At 41.8% G+C, this 19,375-nt stretch overlaps 1 protein-coding gene across 2 annotated transcripts in view; it reads left to right on the plus strand.

The window, feature by feature from the left end:
• Nucleotides 1-16,032: 16,032 nt before the first annotated feature.
• Nucleotides 16,033-19,375, plus strand: part of LOC139454597 (NEDD4-binding protein 1-like) — a 34,426-nt gene continuing 31,083 nt past the window's right edge. For both annotated transcript variants that reach the window (XM_071236416.1, XM_071236417.1), the window contains exon 1: nucleotides 16,033-16,446. In XM_071236416.1, coding sequence (XP_071092517.1) covers nucleotides 16,255-16,446 — 192 coding nt within the window. In that variant the 5' untranslated portion in view covers nucleotides 16,033-16,254. The remainder of the gene's footprint in view (nucleotides 16,447-19,375) is intronic.

The following is a 19,375-nucleotide window of genomic DNA, read 5'->3' on the forward strand; positions in this document are numbered from 1 at the left end:
CCGAGTCGTGCAATTCCTTGTGTAGAAGTGCGTCAAAAGATCCCTTGGTCGTGGGTTCAGGGACAGAAGAGAACTTCTGGTTTCCTCTTTGCATGTGTATGGGATTTGTATAATCTACAGTTTCCTCCCCGTGGTCTATTATCCGCTATCCATTCTCGTCTGGCCACCCTCATTTCATAGTGGGACTGATTTAACCCATCATTTTTCCAATAGGGCTTCAAATGTGATCTATACACACTTTGGGGGATATGGTTAGAGCCGGCCTTCATAAGACATTTACTTAGCTCTCCGTTAAAATGCCCTATGGCATCAGGTTGAACGTGGTCAGATGCTATACATACGGAGGAGAGAAGTTTGTCAACTTCTTTTGTATACATACTTATGTGTATTTCGTCTGCCTTGTGCCACTTTGGAACATGTGTTGTTTCCACATTGGATGGGGTTTGATGTGTACATTGTATGCAGACAAGGCAAGGCAAGTGGTCCGAAGTATCATACTGACATTGATCAAGTATGCTACACTGGATGATGCAGTTACGCATGTTGGATGGTATGAGGGCTTAGTCAATAAGTGATGTATTAACATTGTCTCTACTTCTGTTATGTTAAGTTATGAGTTACACTAACTAGGTGCCTATGATCTATTACCTTTTGGAGTAGCTTATCACGTGGATATCAGAATTCAAATCACCTAAAATGACAGTGTCACCTTTGGCACTGGTATCATACATGTCAATGAGTTCATCTAATGCGTTAACATACACTGAATGTAAGACGTTAGTTGAGGGAAGACATATGAAGAAGACATTATAACACTTAGCATTAATAGTAGTACAAAGAAATGAGAGTTAGTATGTTGCGACTTAGCACTCCACATGGATGTATCATTACACAGAATAGCTGTGCCACCAGAGCCTCTAGCAGAAAGTAATTGTGAATTGCGTGAATAGGTAATAACTGAAAAACCAGACAAGTCATTAAATCTATACTCACAATCCGGCGAAAGCCAGCGTTCCTGAACAGCCAGTATGTCCACTGAGTTTGGAATTACACTATTTATACCACGTGTACCATATAACTGACCACGTACATTCCATGTAAGAAGACTAAGAGTCATAACTGAAGACACAAGGGACACTGGTTTCAGCATGTTTTCTACTGACGTCGTTGATTGTTATCACTGTACTGACCGTGGTTTTCATAGTTCCTAAAGCGAGGAAAGTAGTAACGACATTGTATATTTGTCGCAGAGGCTTATGCAGGGTAATGGAGACACAAAAGCATGCTGTTTTTACAACTGGATTTATTCCAATGATGGTCCACGTGCAATCAGTGGTTATGATGATGATGAAGATGAAACCCTAAAACACAATATTTACAAAATGTAGGCAAATATCATAACCAATAGATCATTAAAAGAATACTGCCATTATATATATCTATTACATGTGTTTGATATACCAATCAATAAGGTATAATGTGAACGCTTACTTTACATTTAGTACGGTAAAGCATGTTATGGCGGATATCTTCTCAGTGAGGATGATATCACTGAATACACTTCAAAGCAATTAAATAATACTATATTAAGCAATACAACATAACAATAGTATAGACAATTATGCCATGACATGTTGACATAAATATATGTATAACTAATGGAAGTAACTATCACCTCGTCTAAGGGACGGAGGCCAAACCACCAGATGTCATCAAAACTGGTCATCCAGTATCTTACGTCACCTGATAAATGATATATAAATACATGAATCTTACTGGTATGGTAAACATCACAAACATTGTATACATGGCATGTGAAACTCATCTAGCAGTATAAAAATCAACATATTTAGGCATTTCATATGTATGATAAAATCAACAAATATAATGTTTTGGTATTTCACACTTTCATGATAAAATAGTACCAATACATGCTTAAATCTAGTACACTCATTATGCATATACCTCAATGGTAATATCTTACAATATTCAAATATATATTGCACTAACATGAATATACTGATAATTCATGTTTATAACATATACATGATATACTGTTCTTATGGAACATAAATGACTTGATATGAGTGTACTAAAATACATTTATATATATATACTAGAAACCTAAGTACAATAATAATAAATATAGTTAGCTCACCCCAAAATGAACTGTCCTTTCCCAGTGAGAGTTGTGACTAGAAATGGTGCACATAGTAAAGGTATGAAGTACATGACCAAGGTGGTCATGTGACGCGGGAAATACAAAGCCAGGCCAAGCTGACCGACAGAGAACAATAGGCTAGGCTGAGACCGCAGTAGCTTTAGCACAAAGAATCAATCACCACATGTTAGATTATGTTACTAAGGTGTGAGTTAGTGGACTAAGTAAACTAATTTATTTAATAAATACACTAATCCTAAAATACCTATGTTTTGGATAAGTTTATACCAAACTACTTTTTCAAAATAATCCAAAATATATACATCCTGCCACACACTCCCCCCTATTGTGAAATGGCGTCCCGGCATTTCCTGAAACAAACACAAATACAGATATCAGGCTATATACAAATTCACAATCAGAAGTGCAGAATTCTAAGAATTTGTGACCAGTGAGAGTATGGCTCTGTAGGCATCGGCGGGGAGGTCCTTCAATGTTCCATTTTCTGCTAGTGATCTCAGGTAGCTGGCTCTACTCTCCCAATCTGCTGGTGGTACCACTGTTTGTGCCATAGCATACTCACCACTGGTGATCCAAACTGGTTGACGCCTTTCTCTTCCAGATCGTCTTGGTGGCGTCGAAGGAGAAGATGCTGTCTCCTCATTGGTTGACAGTCTTTCTTCAGAGTGAATTTCTCCTTCTGTTGGAACATCACCTTCCTTTGGTAATGTCTCCTCTTCGTCCACAGGTTGCACCTGAGGCTCTGTCTCACCTGTCTGTGTCACATCCTCCTCCCTCCCCTGAGTCGCGGCATCAGGTAAACTCGCTGTAGAGTGGTCCTGATCCAAGACTGTTTCAGTGGAGTCATCTTCAGCAACCTCAGCACTGTTCCCTTCAACAGTAATGACTGAAGTCTTCGGGACTGACTCAGCAGGTGGAATTTCTGTCACTAGTAGAGTTACATCTACTTCACCATCGACACTGTCGCAATCAGTTGAGTTTGGATCTTCTGTGCTGACAACTGTGTGGTCCTTCTTTTCTTCCTGTTCCTGCCTTCTCTTCATTGGTGCTGGTGTTGGTCCTAGTTGAGATGGTGTTAACAAGGAGCCGATGGGCAACAAGAGATTCCGGAGTAAGGTCCTCTTCTTCCCATCACCATTCTCCTTCTGGACGACATAGGCGGGTATCTCAGGATTCGGTTGACTTTCCACAATGTAAGTGTCCTCTTCCCATCTGTCAGCAATCTTATGCCTACCATCTAAAGCAACAACCTTGACTAGCACCCCTGATCTTGAGATCTTGAGATCATAGTTCTTCTTCTGCTGTTGTCTTGCCTTCTCTGCTGCTGTGGCTGCTGTCTGATAGGAGTCCGAAAGTCTCTTCCTTAGACAGTGCACATAATCAGTGAGAGTTTTCCTTTCTTCTGGCCTGTCTATCCCAAAGGCAAGATCAACTGGCAGTCAAACATCAAAAAGAAAGGGCTCTCTCCTGTGGAGTCATGTTGAGTGCTGTTATAGGCATGGACAAGGCTTGCTACATGGGATTTCCAGTCTTCTTCGTTGGCTCCAATGTTCCTAACATGTCAAGCAGAGTATGATTAAATCGCTCGCACATGCCGTTTCCTTGGGGGTGATACGGTGTTGTCCTCGATTTGTCAATTCCAGGCACTTGACACAGTTCCTTCACTAGTCAACTCTCAAAGTTGGCACCTTGATCAGAATGTATCCTTTGAGAAAAATGTTCTGGTATCCACCTTTTGATGTTTCCAAGGTCAAGAAGTCGATGCAGACCATCTCCAGTGGCTGACTAGTGCTGATGCTATGCAGTGGAGCTCTTGCATTTGTTGGGATCTTTCTCCTGATGCATCTCTCACAGCTCTTGATCCATAGCTCGACATCACGTGATATCCTTGGCCAGTAAAATCGATCTCTACACAGGGCCAAGGTGGCCAATGTCATCCTGTAGTCCTCGCAGAGCCTTGTTCCTAAAGTTGCCTCTTCTCCTTGCCATTGATGTTGGTACACCTATAAAGCACTCCATGGTGTAGTTGTAAGTGGTCTATCTCCCGGCGAAGATTTACTGGGACATCTGGTCTTCTCCTGTTATGAAGATTTGCAATAATAGGACCTAGTTCAGGATCTCTGCGTTGAGCCTTGTGCCAATCTCGTGTAGATAGACTTGATAGTTCACTGCCATTTTCATCATCAATAACTTCTGCACTGAAACAGAGACTCTCCACGTAGTTCCTTGGTTGCCAACTTCCACAAATGGCTTGCACTTCATCTGTTGCAATGTCTCTGTCTTCAGTCTTTGGCAGTCTGGATAAGGCATCAGCATCTGTGTTCCCTTTGCCTGGCTTATACTTGATGTTGAAGTCAAAGGAAGCTAGGGCTGCTAACCAGCGATGTCCAGTGGCGTCCAGCTTTGCAGATGTTAGGACATAAGTAAGAGGATTGTTGTCGGTGTAGACAGTAAAGTTGTGTCCGTACAGGTAGTCTTAGAACTTCTCTGTTACTGCCCATTTCAGTGGTAGAAACTCGAACTTATGCGCTGGATAATTCTTCTCTGCCTTGTTGATCACTCGCTTTGTTCCTTCTTGCTCCTGGTACAGCACTGCTCCTAATCCAAAAGAACTTGCATCAGTGTGTCGCTCAAAGGGCTTGCAATAATCCGGATACCCAAGGATTGGAGTTGATGTTAGGGCATCCTTCAGCTTCTGCCAAGGTAATCTTGCTTCCGGCTTCTTTCCTTTCGGTCCTTTCTTCTTCACTGTTGGAGATAAGAGATCACTAAGTGGTCGGGCTATGTTGGAAAAGCTCTTCACAAATTTCCGGTAATAGCCAGCAAAGCCCCAAAAACGGCGAACTTCTTCAGGGTTGCGTGGAGTAGGCCAGTTCACAATCTTTTCAGTTTTAGCAGGATCTGTCTGGATCCCCTCAGCTGAAACAATGTGACCAACAAACTTCACCTTCTCCTTGAAGAATTCGCATTTCTTGATTCAGCTTGATTCCACTTTCCCGTAGTCTCTGTATGATCTTCTCTAGTCTGACTAGGTGGTCCTCAACGGTGTTGGAGAAGACAATGAGATCATCCATGTAGATCAGACAAAGTTCGAGGTACAGATCTCCAAGCATGTCCTCCATTTGTCTCTGGTAAGTAGCAGGTGCGTTCACAAGTCCAAATGGGAGTCTGTTATATTCATAGAACCCAAGTGGTCCAACCATGAAAGCTGTTCTGGAATTGTGCTCCTCAGCGACATCAATCTGGTGATATCCTGACTTCATGTCCATGACAGAGTAGAATTTGCTCCCTGCTAACTTATCAAAAATCTCCTCGATCCGGGGTAGAGCATAACTGTCTTGAACGGTTCCATTGTTAAGAAATCTGAAGTCCACGCACATCCTCAGGGAATTGTCCTTTTTGCGAGCAAGCATGATGTTAGAAGCCCAAGGGCTGTGTGAGCCTCGAATAATTCAACAAGCTAACAGTTGCTTCAGATGATCCTTGACCTCAGGAAACATGGCTGGTGGTATCCTCCTATGTCTCTGTTTGAATGGTACCTCATCTGTTAGCTCGATCCTGTGCTGTACAGTTGTAGAATGACCAATGTCCATATCCCCAGTAGAGAACACATCACTGTATCTCTTTAACAGATCCTCACATAACTTCTGTTGATCTTCAGTTATTGTTGGAGATATATCCACCTTGTCCAAAGGATGTTCCATGTCCTCCTTCACCATCCTCTCGAGGTCAATTGTTGATACCTCCTCAATCCGAACTGGTTGAATCTCACACCAAAGCTCTCGGGGGAATGACTACAGTTTGAGATGACAAGTTAGATACCTGGACCGGGATGTACTTATTTTTGTAGTGGGCTATCTCCAATCCAGGTGGCACAGCAGCATTTGTTGTTTGCTGTATCATCACACAGGTATCTCGATAGGGGAGTTCCTTGTCAATGTAGCCTCGGATGGTGGTTGTAGTGTTAGGAGGTACAATGATCTTGGTACGCTCATTACACTTCACAACACCCAGCTTTCCAAAGTTCTTTTTTAAAGCCTTGTCCTGAAGCACAATACTCCTAAAAGCTAAATACCAGGAAGTATGTAGATCAACTGTCTGAAGGGAGTTGGTCCCACTCCTTGTCTTGCAGTCTTCCATAAGCGGGTAAAGGAAATTTGTTCCTAACAAGACTGGTACAGTAGAATTATAGGCACTATCAGGTACAACTAAACACAAGCACTTGCTTTGTTCCTTCAATGCCTCCACAAGTACCTACTTCTACAACAATATAACCACTATACGGAAGGGATTTACCATCAGCACACTCTATATGAATAAAGTCCTTCAGGGGCTTGATCTCTGTTCCTGAAAGATGTTCCTTGTGGAATGACTCAGAAACAGTAGACACAGTGGATCCAGTATCAAGCAGAACCTTGCATGATATTCCATTGATGGTAACTGATGTTTCACTATCTGATCCAATGAGTCCAGGAGGTAGCTGAGGACGAACTTTAGAGGGGCTCTGTCTATATGAACCTAACGTCTGCCCCTTGACATAGGTCCTCTCCGGTTTAAATAACCTCGTCTGTGGTCTGTCCTGATCAAACAACCAATCTGAAGGTGTCCAGGTTGTCTACAGTTGTAACAGCAACGCTCCTCCCTACGCTGTGGTCTATGAGGTAAGTGCTCCACTTCCCCTTCAGGTGCAAAGTCCATGGCTCCTGATATCCTTTGGTGGCGCTTGAGGAAGTCGGTGCTCCAAGTTATCCATTTTAGCTGAAAGCTTGAAAAGAATCCCCTTCAGCTCTGATATCTCAGAGTTCTCGGCTGTAGGTGTAGCAATGGCTTGCTTAGCTGGAGCTGCTGACGAGGTTTTCTGTGGTTGAGTTTTGAACTCTTTCATCCTCACTTCTCGTCCATACTCTGTTCGACGGATCTCCACCCTGAGATGGTCAAAGTCTGTGATGGTATCGAACTTGTAGTCGCTAATGTCCTTCAGTTCTTGATGTAGACCCATCCAGAACACATTACGGAGCATCTGGTCAGCATCCATGTCCTTCAAGAAACCTTGACTCTTGACATCATACAAGAGGTCTTCAAGTCTACATCCCCATGTAGTCAGATCTTCAGAAGGACCCTGTTTGCACTGTAGAACTGGGCTAGGAGGGTCTCTCCTACCTCGCTAGGCTTGAAGATACTCTTGAGTTTCTCAAATATTCGGGAAATGGAAGCTGAAGGTCCAAGTCGCATCACTACTCTGACTGCATTGCCACGAAGGGAATGATGTATAGCCTGGATGACATCTTCTCTAGGGTGAGTCTCATCTCGTAACAAACGCTCAACCTCATACTGCCATATATCAAAAGAAGCTTCACCCTTGGCTGCAGGATCACCTGAAAAAGAGGACACCCTGCAGTGGTTCTGTGGTGTTATGTCTGGACGAGGCATATGGTACTTCTTCTGTCTTCACTTGAGTTGGGACAGTCAAATGGCTCTCCATCCACTGTTTGAGTTCAACACCAGATCTTACATCTGGGTCAACTCCCAGCTTCTGAAGAGAAGCCATGACTGTCTCAAACTCCTCCTCGGATAGATCAGCCATGCTTATAATACATAGAGTGCAAGGTAATAAATTGAATACTGAAATGAAGAATGTACCTGCAACCTGGAAATAACAAAGTGAGCAATATATGACGTGTCCCCTCAAAAGGTGAGTGGGGCACACTGCCAAACAAAAAGAAATGAGTGTAAGCTGTGATTAACCTGAAAATAAGTGAGGAAAACAAAAGTATAAACAATAAAGAGGACTCAGTGTACTAAGCAGGTGAAGCAAAGCACAAACGCTGCGGGCCGCGCAAAGCAGTATTCAACATGAGAGCAAATAAATTCATTCACACTTACATGGCTGCAATCAAAACAAAAAGAAAATTAATAGCAATGCAGTAGCAGCGCGCAGGACGTCCTTACCAATGTGGGCTTACATAACTAAAGTTTCCCCAGTATATGGAAACTAATAAAATAAAAGAGCCTAAGTTTGGTTTAGAGATATAAGTAAAGTACTAAGGCATGATATAAATCTAACCCTTTATTTAGATATTGTTGGTATAAACGTTATTTCATTGTCAGTCAACAACATGTGATACAAGTAATAATCACGTGGTTAGTAACTGAACTGACTGAAGGCAAAGAACTAAAGTTGACAGCAAAGCAGACAGTAATAGGTTAAGACAAGGGTGCTGTGCAAAGACCTAATACCGTCATACCCAAGTACAAAAAAATGTAATACCTATGTAAACATTTATTAGACCGGTCACATATAAAACTACAACACGCAAGATGTAAAATGCTAAGTGGCCACAATGAAATATGTACGTACCAAGTTTGTTATTAAATGGTGATATCACAGTATGCGCAAAAGTCACAGGATATAACCCTAAGTCTAAATATAAAAAAATTAGACAAGTATATATCACAGCAAGGTTAATGTATGATCACAATTATCACATGTTTATCTATCACAGGTAGCTACCGTTTAACAATATATAATCACAGAGTAATTGTACAAATAAACTATTTCACACAAATGTCAGACATCACGTAAATCTTCTTCTTGTGTCCAGGCGCCACGATGTGTCAGTAACAAATATCACCAATTCTTTCACAGGTACTTCAATGTATAAGTCTTGATATCACAGAAGAATAAATATAGGTCTTGATATGACAGGGGAGTGTCAATATCCCAGTACTCAGTATATCATCAGCGTCTATATCACAGAAATAAAGTGTCACTTTCACTTATGAATTAAAACATAAATAAATATAAAGCATACACGGAAGCCATTATGAATGTGGGCAGGCTCAATGACGTCACAACTATGATGTCTGTGTGGTCAGGCTATCTGATGTGTCCATCTTGTCAGCTGGAATAATCCCACCAGGGATGCCATTTGTCGCAGAGGCTTATGCAGGGCAATGGAGACACAAAAGCATGCTGTTTTTACAACTGGATTTATTCCAATGATGGTCCACGTGCAATCAGTGGTTACGATAATGATGAAGATGAAACCCTAAAACACAATATTTACAAAATGTAGGCAAACATCATAACCAATAGATCATTAAAAGAATACTGCCATTATATATATCTATTACATGTGTTTGATATACCAATCAATAAGGTATAATGTGAACGCTTACTTTACATTTAGTACGGTAAAGCATGTTATGGCGGATATCTTCTCAGTGAGGATGATATCACTGAATACACTTCAAAGCAATTAAATAATACTATATTAAGCAATACAACATTACAATAGTATAGACAATTATGCCATGACATGTTGACATAAATATATGTATAACTAAGGGAAGTAACCCTCACCTCGTCTAAGGGACGGAGGCCAAACCATCAGATGTCATCCAAACTGGTCATCCAGTATCTTACGTCAACTGATAAATGATATATAAATACATGAATCTTACTGGTATGGTAAACATCACAAACATTGTATACATGGCATGTGAAACTCATCTAGCAGTATAAAAATCAACATTTTTAGGCATTTCATATGTATGATAAAATCAACAAATATAATGTTTTGGTATTTTACACTTTCATGATAAAATAGTACCAATACATGCTTAAATCTAGTACACTCATTATGCATATACCTCAATGGTAATATCTTACAATATTCAAATATATATTGCACTAACATGAATATACTGATAATTCATGTTTATAACATATACATGATATACTGTTCTTATGGAACATAAATGACTTGATATGAGTGTACTAAAATACATTATATATATACTAGAAATCTAAGTACAATGATAATAAATATATTTAACTCACCCCAAAATGAACTGTCCTTTCCCAGTGAGAGTTGTGACTAGAAATGGTGCACATAGTAAAGGTATGAAGTACATGACCAAAGTGGTCATGTGACGCGGGAAATACAAAGCCAGGCCAAGCTGACCGACAGAGAACAATAGGCTAGGCTGAGACCGCAGTAGCTTAAGCAAAAAGAATCAATCACCACATGTTAGATTATGTTACTGAGGTGTGAGTTAGTGGACTAAGTAAACTAATATATTTAATAAATACACTAATCCTTAAATACCTATGTTTTGGATAAGTTTATACTAAACTACTTTTTTAAAATAATCCCAAATATATACATCCTGCCACATATTTTCAGGCCAGAACGTTTTGTCATTAATGACATAATCGTGATCGTCACACGACATATTGACTTGAGCTGTGTCTCTGTATTGTCGTAGTGGACACGTTTTTTCAGCGGGCGTGCATGAGTAACACGTACGTGGCGTTCATGTGCGTAGTCAAAGATTAACTGTTTGACCTCATTAAAACATTTGTCTGGCCTGATATTAGAGAGCACAACTCTTTTAATCCGGACTCTTGAAACCCCTTCAAGTGTGTTGTAGGATTTAGCCAGTGACTTGATCTTGAAGGTGCATCCTGTTGTATGTGTGAGGATGGACAAGGGTGAGAATTGTCACCATCTTCCATGCCGGAAAACACTAGACCATGGACGTCATCATTGTAGATGTTCCACAGAAGATCAGTGTTCGTCAAATATACCATACCTGGTTTCTCATTTGGTTTTTCCAATGTTGTATTTTGAGAGATTCTCTCCTTGTATTATGTGCTCTTGTTCTCAGTCTTTTCGTTGGCAGGACTGTTTGCATTCGTTGTAGGCTGTGTGGTGGGGGTTGGCACTGGGTTGTCTCTGGAGTGATCGTTGTCATGACTCTTTGCATTCCTTGTAGGCTGTGTGGTGGGGGTTGGCACTGGGTTGTCTCTGGAGTGATCGTTGTCAGGACTGTTTGCATTCGTTGTAGGCTGTGTGGTGGGGGTTGGCACTGGGTTGTCTCTGGAGTGATCGTTGTCAGGACTGTTTGCATTCATTGTAGGCTGTGTGGTGGGGGTTGGCACTGGGTTGTCTCTGGGGTGATCGTTGTCATGACTGTTTGCATTCGTTGTAGGCTGTGTGGTGGGGTTGGCACTGGGTTGTCTCTGGAGTGATCCTTGTCAGGACTGTTTGCATTCGTTGTAGGCTGTGTGGTGGGGGTTGGCACTGGGTTGTCTCTGGAGTGATCGTTGTCATGACTGTTTGCTTTCGTTGTAGGCTGTGTGGTGGGGGTTGGCACTGGGTTGTCTCTGGAGTGATCGTTGTCATGACTGTTTGCATTCATTGTAGGCTGTGTGGTGGGGGTTGGAACTGGGTTGTCTCTGGAGGGATCGTTGTCAGGACTGCTTGCATTCGTTGTAGGCTGTGTGGTGGGGGTTGGCACTGGGTTGTCTCTGGAGTGATCGTTGTCAAGACTGCGTTCGTTGAAGGCTGTGTGGTGGGGGTTGGCACTGGATTGTCTCTGGAGTGATCGTTGTCAGGACTGTTTGCGTTGGTTGTAGGCTGTGTGGTGGGGGTTGGCACTGGGTTGTCTCTGGAGTGATCGTTGTCATGACTGTTTGCATTCGTTGTAGGCTGTGTGGTGGGGGTTGGCACTGGGTTGTCTCTTGAGTGATCGTTGTCAGGACTGTTTGCGTTCATTGTAGGCTGTGTGGTGGGGGTTGGCACTGGGTTGTCTCTGGAGTGATCGTTGTCAGGACTGCGTTCGTTGTAGGCTGTGTGGTGGGGGTTGGCACTGGGTTGTCTCTGGAGTGATCGTTGTCATGACTGTTTGCATTCGTTGTAGGCTGTGTGGTGGGGGTTGGCACTGGGTTGTCTCTTGGGTGATCGTTGTCAGGACTGTTTGCATCCGTTGTAGGCTGTGTGGTGGGGGGTGGCACTGGGTTGTCTCTGGAGTGATCGTTGTCAGGACTGCGTTCGTTGTAGGCTGTGTGGTGGGGGTTGGCACTGGGTTGTCTCTGGAGTGATCGTTGTCATGACTGTTTGCATTTGTTGTAGGCTGTGTGGTGGGGGTTGGCACTGGGTTGTCTCTGGGGTGATCGTTGTCAGGACTGTTTGCTTTCGTTGTAGTCTGTGTGGTGGGGGTTGGCACTGGGTTGTCTCTGGAGTGATCGTTGTCAGGACTGTTTGCATTCCTTGTAGGCTGTGTGGTGGGGGTTGGCACTGGGTTGTCTCTGGAGTGATCGTTGTCAGGACTGTTTGCGTTCGTTGTAGGCTGTGTGGTGGGGGTTGGTTGGCACTGGGTTATCTCTGGAGTGATCGTTGTCATGACTGTTTGCGTTCGTTGTAGGCTGTGTGGTGGGGGTTGGTTGGCACTGGGTTATCTCTGGAGTGATCGTTGTCATGACTGTTTGCGTTCGTTGTATGCTTATTGTGTCGTTGGTTGGCACTGGGTAGTCTCTGTGGTGATTGTTGTCAGGACTGCGTTCGTTGTAGTCTGTGTGGTGGGGGTTGACACTGGGTAGGCTCTGGGGTGATCGTTGTCAGGACTGCGTTTGTTGTAGGCTGTGTGTGTGGGGGTTGGCACTGGGTTGTCTCTGGAGTGATCGTTGTCATGACTGTTTGCGTTCCTTGTAGGCTTATTGTGTCGTTGGTTGTCGCTGGGTAGTCTCTGTTGTGATCGTTGTCAGGACTGTGTTCGTTGTAGGCTGTGTGGTGGGGGTTGACACTGGGTAGGCTCTGGGGTGATCGTTGTCAGTACTGCGTTTGTTGTAGGCTGTGTGTGTGGGGGTTGGCACTGGGTTGTCTCTGGAGTGATCGTTGTCATGACTGTTTGCATTCATTGTAGGCTGTGTGGTGGGGGTTGGCACTGGGTTGTCTCTGGAGTGATCGTTGTCAGAACTGTTTGCATTCGTTGTAGGCAGTGTGGTGGGGGTTGGCACTGGATAGTCTCTGGAGTGATCGTTGTCAGGACTGCGTTCGTTGTAGGCTGTGTGGTGGGGGTTGGCACTGGGTTGTCTCTGGAGTGATCGTTGTCAGGACTGCGTTCGTTGTAGGCTGTGTGGTGGGGGTTGGCACTGGATAGTCTCTTGAGTGATTGTTGTCAGGACTGCGTTCGTTGTAGGCTGGGTGGTGGGGGTTGGCACTGGGTTGTCTCTGGAGTGATCGTTGTCAGGACTGCGTTCGTTGTAGGCTGTGTGGTGGGGGTTGGCATTGGGTAGTCTCTAGGGTGATCGTTGTCAGGACTGCGTTCGTTGTAGGCTGTGTGGTCGCGGATGGAACTGGGTAGTCTCTGGGGTTATCGTTGTCAGGACTGCTGTTGTTGTAGGCTGTGTGTATGTGGGTTGGCACTGGGTAGACTCTGGGGTGATCGTTGTTGTTGCAGTTTGAGTCTGTTCAGTGGGTATATCAGTTGATGTTGGGGGAGATTTTACTGCACTGGCATAAGAGAGCTTCATCTTAGAAGTGACATTGGCTATCTTAGTATCAATAGTCTTTAGTTTGGTGTCTATTTGATAGTTGAGACAAAGTAGTAGTAGTTGTGCTGTTAATTCCGTTCGTCTTAGTTCTGAATCTTCCAAGCCTTTTAGCAGGGTCGTCAATTGTCCTGCTCTTGAGGCCGATTTCAAGATCTTTTTGTGACAGGTCTTCATTCAGTTTCAACTCAATATCTGAGAGCTTTATCAGTGGATTTTGTAGCCTGTGAGACACACTGTTTAAGTTGCACGATGCGACTCAGTATGAGCCCATTGGCATCAGTATCACCTGTTAGTTTTCGGTCGGTATCAATGTAAGCGTCATTTTCATCGTTGTCGTACGAAGGTATAACTGACAAGGACATATTCCTGACACTCGCCCTACTGAGTACTTTAGTCTAGAGTACATCTTCTGGTACACCTCCTTCAATGAAGTGGAAAAGATAATATACATCATGTGCACATTTATCAAGAGCATTGTGAACACCGCCATTTGTATTTCGTCGTTTGACAAGCGATCTTGTCACAATTATCCTTTGCATAATCGTATAAGCTCTCTCTGACGTGATTGATACACTTCATGTTTTTGCCGTAGATATCGCCTTACATAGCCTCTACTACTCTGGTGTAGCCTAGCTTACATAGCCTCTATTACTCTGGTATCGACTTACATAGCCTCTACTACTCTGGTATCGACTTACATAGCCTCTATTACTCTGGTGTAGCCTTACATAGCCTCTACTCTTCTGGTGTAGCCTAGCTTACATAGCCTCTACTACTCTGGTATCGACTTACATAGCCTCTACTACTCTGGTATCGACTTACATAGCCTCTACTACTCTGGTATCGACTTACATAGCCTCTACTACTCCGGTGTAGCCTTACATAGCTTCTACTACTCCGGTGTAGCCTAGCTTACATAGTCTCTACTACTCTGGTATCGCCTTACATAGCCGCTACTACTCTGGTATCGACTTACATAGCCTCTACTACTCTGGTGTAGCCTAGCTTACATAGCCGCTACTCTGGTATCGACTTACATAGCCTCTACTACTCTGGTGTAGCCTAGCTTACATAGCCGCTACTACTCTGGTATCGACTTACATAGCCTCTACTACTCTGGTGTAACCTAGCTTACATAGTCTCTACTACTCTGGTATCGTGGTATCGACTTACATAGTCTATACTACTCTGGTATCGACCTACATAGCCTCTACTACTCTGGTGTAGCCTAGCTTACATAGTCTCTACTACTCTGGTATCGCCTTACATAGCCGCTACTACTCTGGTATCGACTTACATAGCCACTACTACTCTGGTATCGACTTACATAGCCTCTACTACTCTGGGGTAGCCTTACACATAGCCTCTACTACTCTGGTGTAGCCTAACTTACATAGTCTCTACTACTCTGGTGTAGCCTAGCTTACATAGCCTCTACTACTCTGGTGTAGCCTAGCTTACATAGCCTCTACTATTCTGGTGTAGCCTAGCTTACATAGTCTCTACAACTCTGGTATCGACTTATATAGCCTCTACTACCCTGGTGTAGCCTAGCTTACATAACCTCAACTACTCTGGTATCGACTTACATAGTCTCCACTACCCTGCAATTAAATCTGTGTGGCCTTGGCTTAGTCAGTGCAGGATGGTTGTTACTTCTAGCTCGGCACCGGCCGTTGTCAGTAAGTTTGAATTGCTTATCACTAATGTTTGTGCATTGTCATTAACTGGGCTTTTGCCTTTCAATTTTGTCTATTTTCATTCCATTTGGCGTAATGGGCAAACTAGCGGTCATAAGATATGAACGAACCACTGAAAATCATTGATGACACCATTCGCGAAAACTTGTTTACCGGTTAGCCTTTGGTTACCATATCTGAAGTGTGACATTTGCCTTTTGTCATTTTCTTTCTGGCAATACATACTTTAAACACAACCAGACTTGCTTCTCGAGCACGGTGCCCAGTGAAAGAGAACCGGAAGAGAACGGGTCTTCACCAAAGCAAGCTTGTCGTAGGGAGACTAACAGGATCGGGCGTCAGTCTCAAATAAGTAGATAAATGCTCATGACGTCAATCATTGGACTGGCTGTTCCAGTCTCGATTATTTACAGACTGCCGCCACATGGAGCTAGATCTACAGCTAGGTGTAATATTGCTGACCGAATGCAAAAGAACAAACAAACAAAACAAACAAGCACGATAGGAGTATAGTGTGTGTACAGATACTAAAACAGAATATTATATTTTCAAACCTTTTTTCACCAACCAGAACAAACAAAATGTAGCGTAAAGTTTAATCCGGAAAGGCCTTTCGTTATAAACTCTGCAGCACTCGCAGGGATCGGGGAATTCCCTTGCCGATCCCTACACTTCACTGTAGTGAGTATGGTGAGTGATAACCGGGCCGTAATAAACCTGTCTCCGTCTCGTGATATCCCTTGTTGAGGAAGCGCATAGAGATTCGGGAACCTGCTTAAATAGAATGTCTGTGCGTGCGCACGAAGAATGGATATGACATCAGGAACGGAAGTTGGGAATTCCAGATTTCAGTTACTTCGTTGTTTACATCGAACTTTGATAAGTTTTCGCTGCATATTGTAAAAGTTCGAAATAACACACATGAATAACACGCGACAAGGTGTGTACGTTATCGTTACTGTCTATAGATTATGAAAAATATAGTTTTTGTGTGAAATGAAGTGATATATAGAGTGCACAAACGACAAATAATGTCCGCAACGGAAAGTTCTGATGAATTCATCGTTTGTCGTGATAAGGTCGGGTTGATCGACGCTCTGAAAAGCAAAGTAGAAAGGTTGTACGGCACAAGAGTTTTCTTTCACGAAGTATCAAATGACGGTGGCAAGCAAAAGAGATGGGTTTCCGTCACAGGAGGAAAATGGGACAGACAGAATGCAAAGGTGAGTATGGGTAAAACTCAAAACAGACACATTTTCTTATTATCTGAATATCAACTAGCCAAAATAATAGTGTCCTTAATATAATTTTTCTCTTGATATTAGAGAAAATGATGCTTGAGAAGTACTTACTAGATCAGTGCAGTGCATTAATATGTTTGATTAATTAAAAAATAATTAATGAATTAGCCTAATCCGCTAGGACTTTCAACTCTGTTACGTATCACAAAATGGAAAGTATTTTTAATAGCGCTAGGTTACTTTGAAATATGAAATCATATTCACCAATTAACTTTAAGGATGAATACTATTCAGTGTTAATATAAATGGAAACTTGCTAAATAAAATGTATGCTTAGACAATTGTAAGTACTCCATCCATATTTCAAAAGTTTGTCAAACAACAAAGTCATTTGAAAGACGGTATCCAAAATATGGTATTTTTAATCTTTTGTCACAACATATATTATCATTAATCCTAATCTAAAGTTAACACTCATAAAAACATCAAAGTTTTTCGGCAGTTGTCAAACACTGTCAAAAGAGTTGTCATCTATATAAAAATCCTGACGTAGCAAAGTTGAGTTTGTTGTTACGGAGTTGTAACTCATACATTTTGTTATTGCTACATAACATAAAATAAGAACCTTTTCACCCCTTTTGAGATGAAATGTGAAAAAACATGTACTGTATTGTGTTACTTGCTAGGACTTTGGTACTCAATCAGTCATGCCAGAGACCATCTAGAGAATTTATTGTATGGTCTCTGGTAATTCCTTATAAGCCAGTTACTGTGGTAATGACATACAAAACTAGGTCTACTAAATTACTAATGTTCAACCCTTTGTGTATATATAAGTACAAAAACAACACTGAGAAAATATGTACACGTTTTTACCTCCCCGTTATGCTCAACAGCATTACAGAGTTGAGTGTTAAGGAGTAGAGAAACATTACTTTTTATGCCTCGTATCCCACCATGCTTTGCTTTTTATAGATCTATAGACAGTATAAAAGAGTTTAGATTTTTTATTTGGTACTTCAGGCCACCGGCCCATAATACAATGGAAATATACTGTATATATATCTGCATGCTGAGTAGATTTAATAATGATTTACCGTTCAACACAAGGTTTCGTTCGAATGTTCATGACTTGGAGGAGAAATTTACCTAAGCTTTTTATAATTTGTTCGTTTTCAGCTGACATAAGTCTTATAAAATTCTCAGTAGAGGGAGGGGTAACGAGACGCTTGGGAAAAGAGTTTCTTCTTGCTTTAGAATACTGGTCACAAATCATAAGAACATGGAATTCATCTTCTACGTGGTTATGTCCCTTCGTAAAACAGAAAGTGCAGACACGTTCATTATATGGGATGTTGTTGTGACGCCCCAGTTCAACAGCAAGTCTGAAATTATTACACCAGAACATGGCTATAAGTCTACGTTGGTAAGAAGACATATCACAAGTAATATATGATTCCACATTTAGTAATGACTTGAACTGTGAGTAGTAACTGCATTTCGTTGATGATGTCAGGGAAAAGAGCCAATTTTGAGTGAGGCAGTCGTAAAATCTTCGTTTAAAATCTGTCATGAAATGTTGAATATTACCAATGTCTTGGGTTAGCCAAACTAAACCAAATCCAAACTGGAATAAAATCATTCTAATATGTGATGCCCATGTAATTTTACCATTATCATCCAGAGATTTTAGTATATAATAAGCTTGGATGGGTAGCCTGTGTTGTTCCATCTGAATTAGTCTGCACCAGTACTTGACTGCTCTTGACATGTAGTTATATGATAGGGGGATCCTACCACAGTCTCCTAGAACCATGTTGTTATTAGTGAACTTGTTTACTTTCAAAAAGGATTTGCAGAATCTGTTATGGACACTCTCAATAATGTTACAGTAGCTGGTTCCCCAGATCTCTGATCCATAACATAGGATTGGTGAAATCATAGCATTAAAAATATTATAAAGATCATGGTGATTAATGTGTCCAAATTGTTTTTGATAATTATATGTTGATAGAAGTGCTTCCCTTGCCTGGGCCGCTAGACATGCTTGGGCCTTGGTCCAAGATAACTTTGGTGAGAAAATATTTCCTAAATATCTGTACATGTTGACAACTTCTATCTGTTGACCATTCAAAAACCACTTTTCATAACTGCAAAGAGAACCTCCATTCTGGAATACTATTATTTTAGTCTTATTCAGATTGACTTTCATGCCAGTATCGTCACAGAATTTCTCCAGGGTCTTTATTTTCTTTTGAAGCTGTAAAGCAGTATCAGAGACGGTTGACACATCATCAGCAAATAACAGAGCAAACACATGAGGGAGATGAGTAGATATAAACACACCTCTACCACCTTCTTCCTCCAACATTGAAACTAACAGATTAATAAATATGATGAAGATCTGAGGGCTTAAGATACACCCCTGACGAGTACCCATGGTACACATGAAGTATGGGAATAGTCCACAATCAGTTCTCACACATGCACATAGTGTTGAATACATCTGAATTGTAAACTTGAGAGATTTACTTTTAACTCCCAGTTGAAGGAATCTGTTAAATAACATTTTGTGGTTCACACTGTCAAAAGTTTTTGAAAAATCTATGAAAAGACAATAAAACCTTCCTTTTCTCTTTGATAAATATTTGTTGACCATAGCTTGTAGGGTAAATATCTGGTCAATAGTGGAATAATTTTTTCTGAAGCCAGCTTGAAATTCAGATATAATTTTGGTGTTATCACATCAATGTTGAAGTCTGCTGTTGACTAATGTTGTAAGAACCTTACACAATGAATTTATCAAGGAGATGCCTTTGTAATTGTTTGGGTCTGAGAAGCTGCCTGATTTGTGTAGGGGACAAACACAATGACTTGTTTCATGGAGATGCCTCTGTTATTGTTTGGTTCT

The sequence above is a fragment of the Haliotis cracherodii genome, unplaced genomic scaffold, assembly GCF_022045235.1.
Source record: "Haliotis cracherodii isolate W230 unplaced genomic scaffold, xgHalCrac1.p SCAF_10, whole genome shotgun sequence".
NCBI lineage: Eukaryota > Metazoa > Mollusca > Gastropoda > Lepetellida > Haliotidae > Haliotis > Haliotis cracherodii.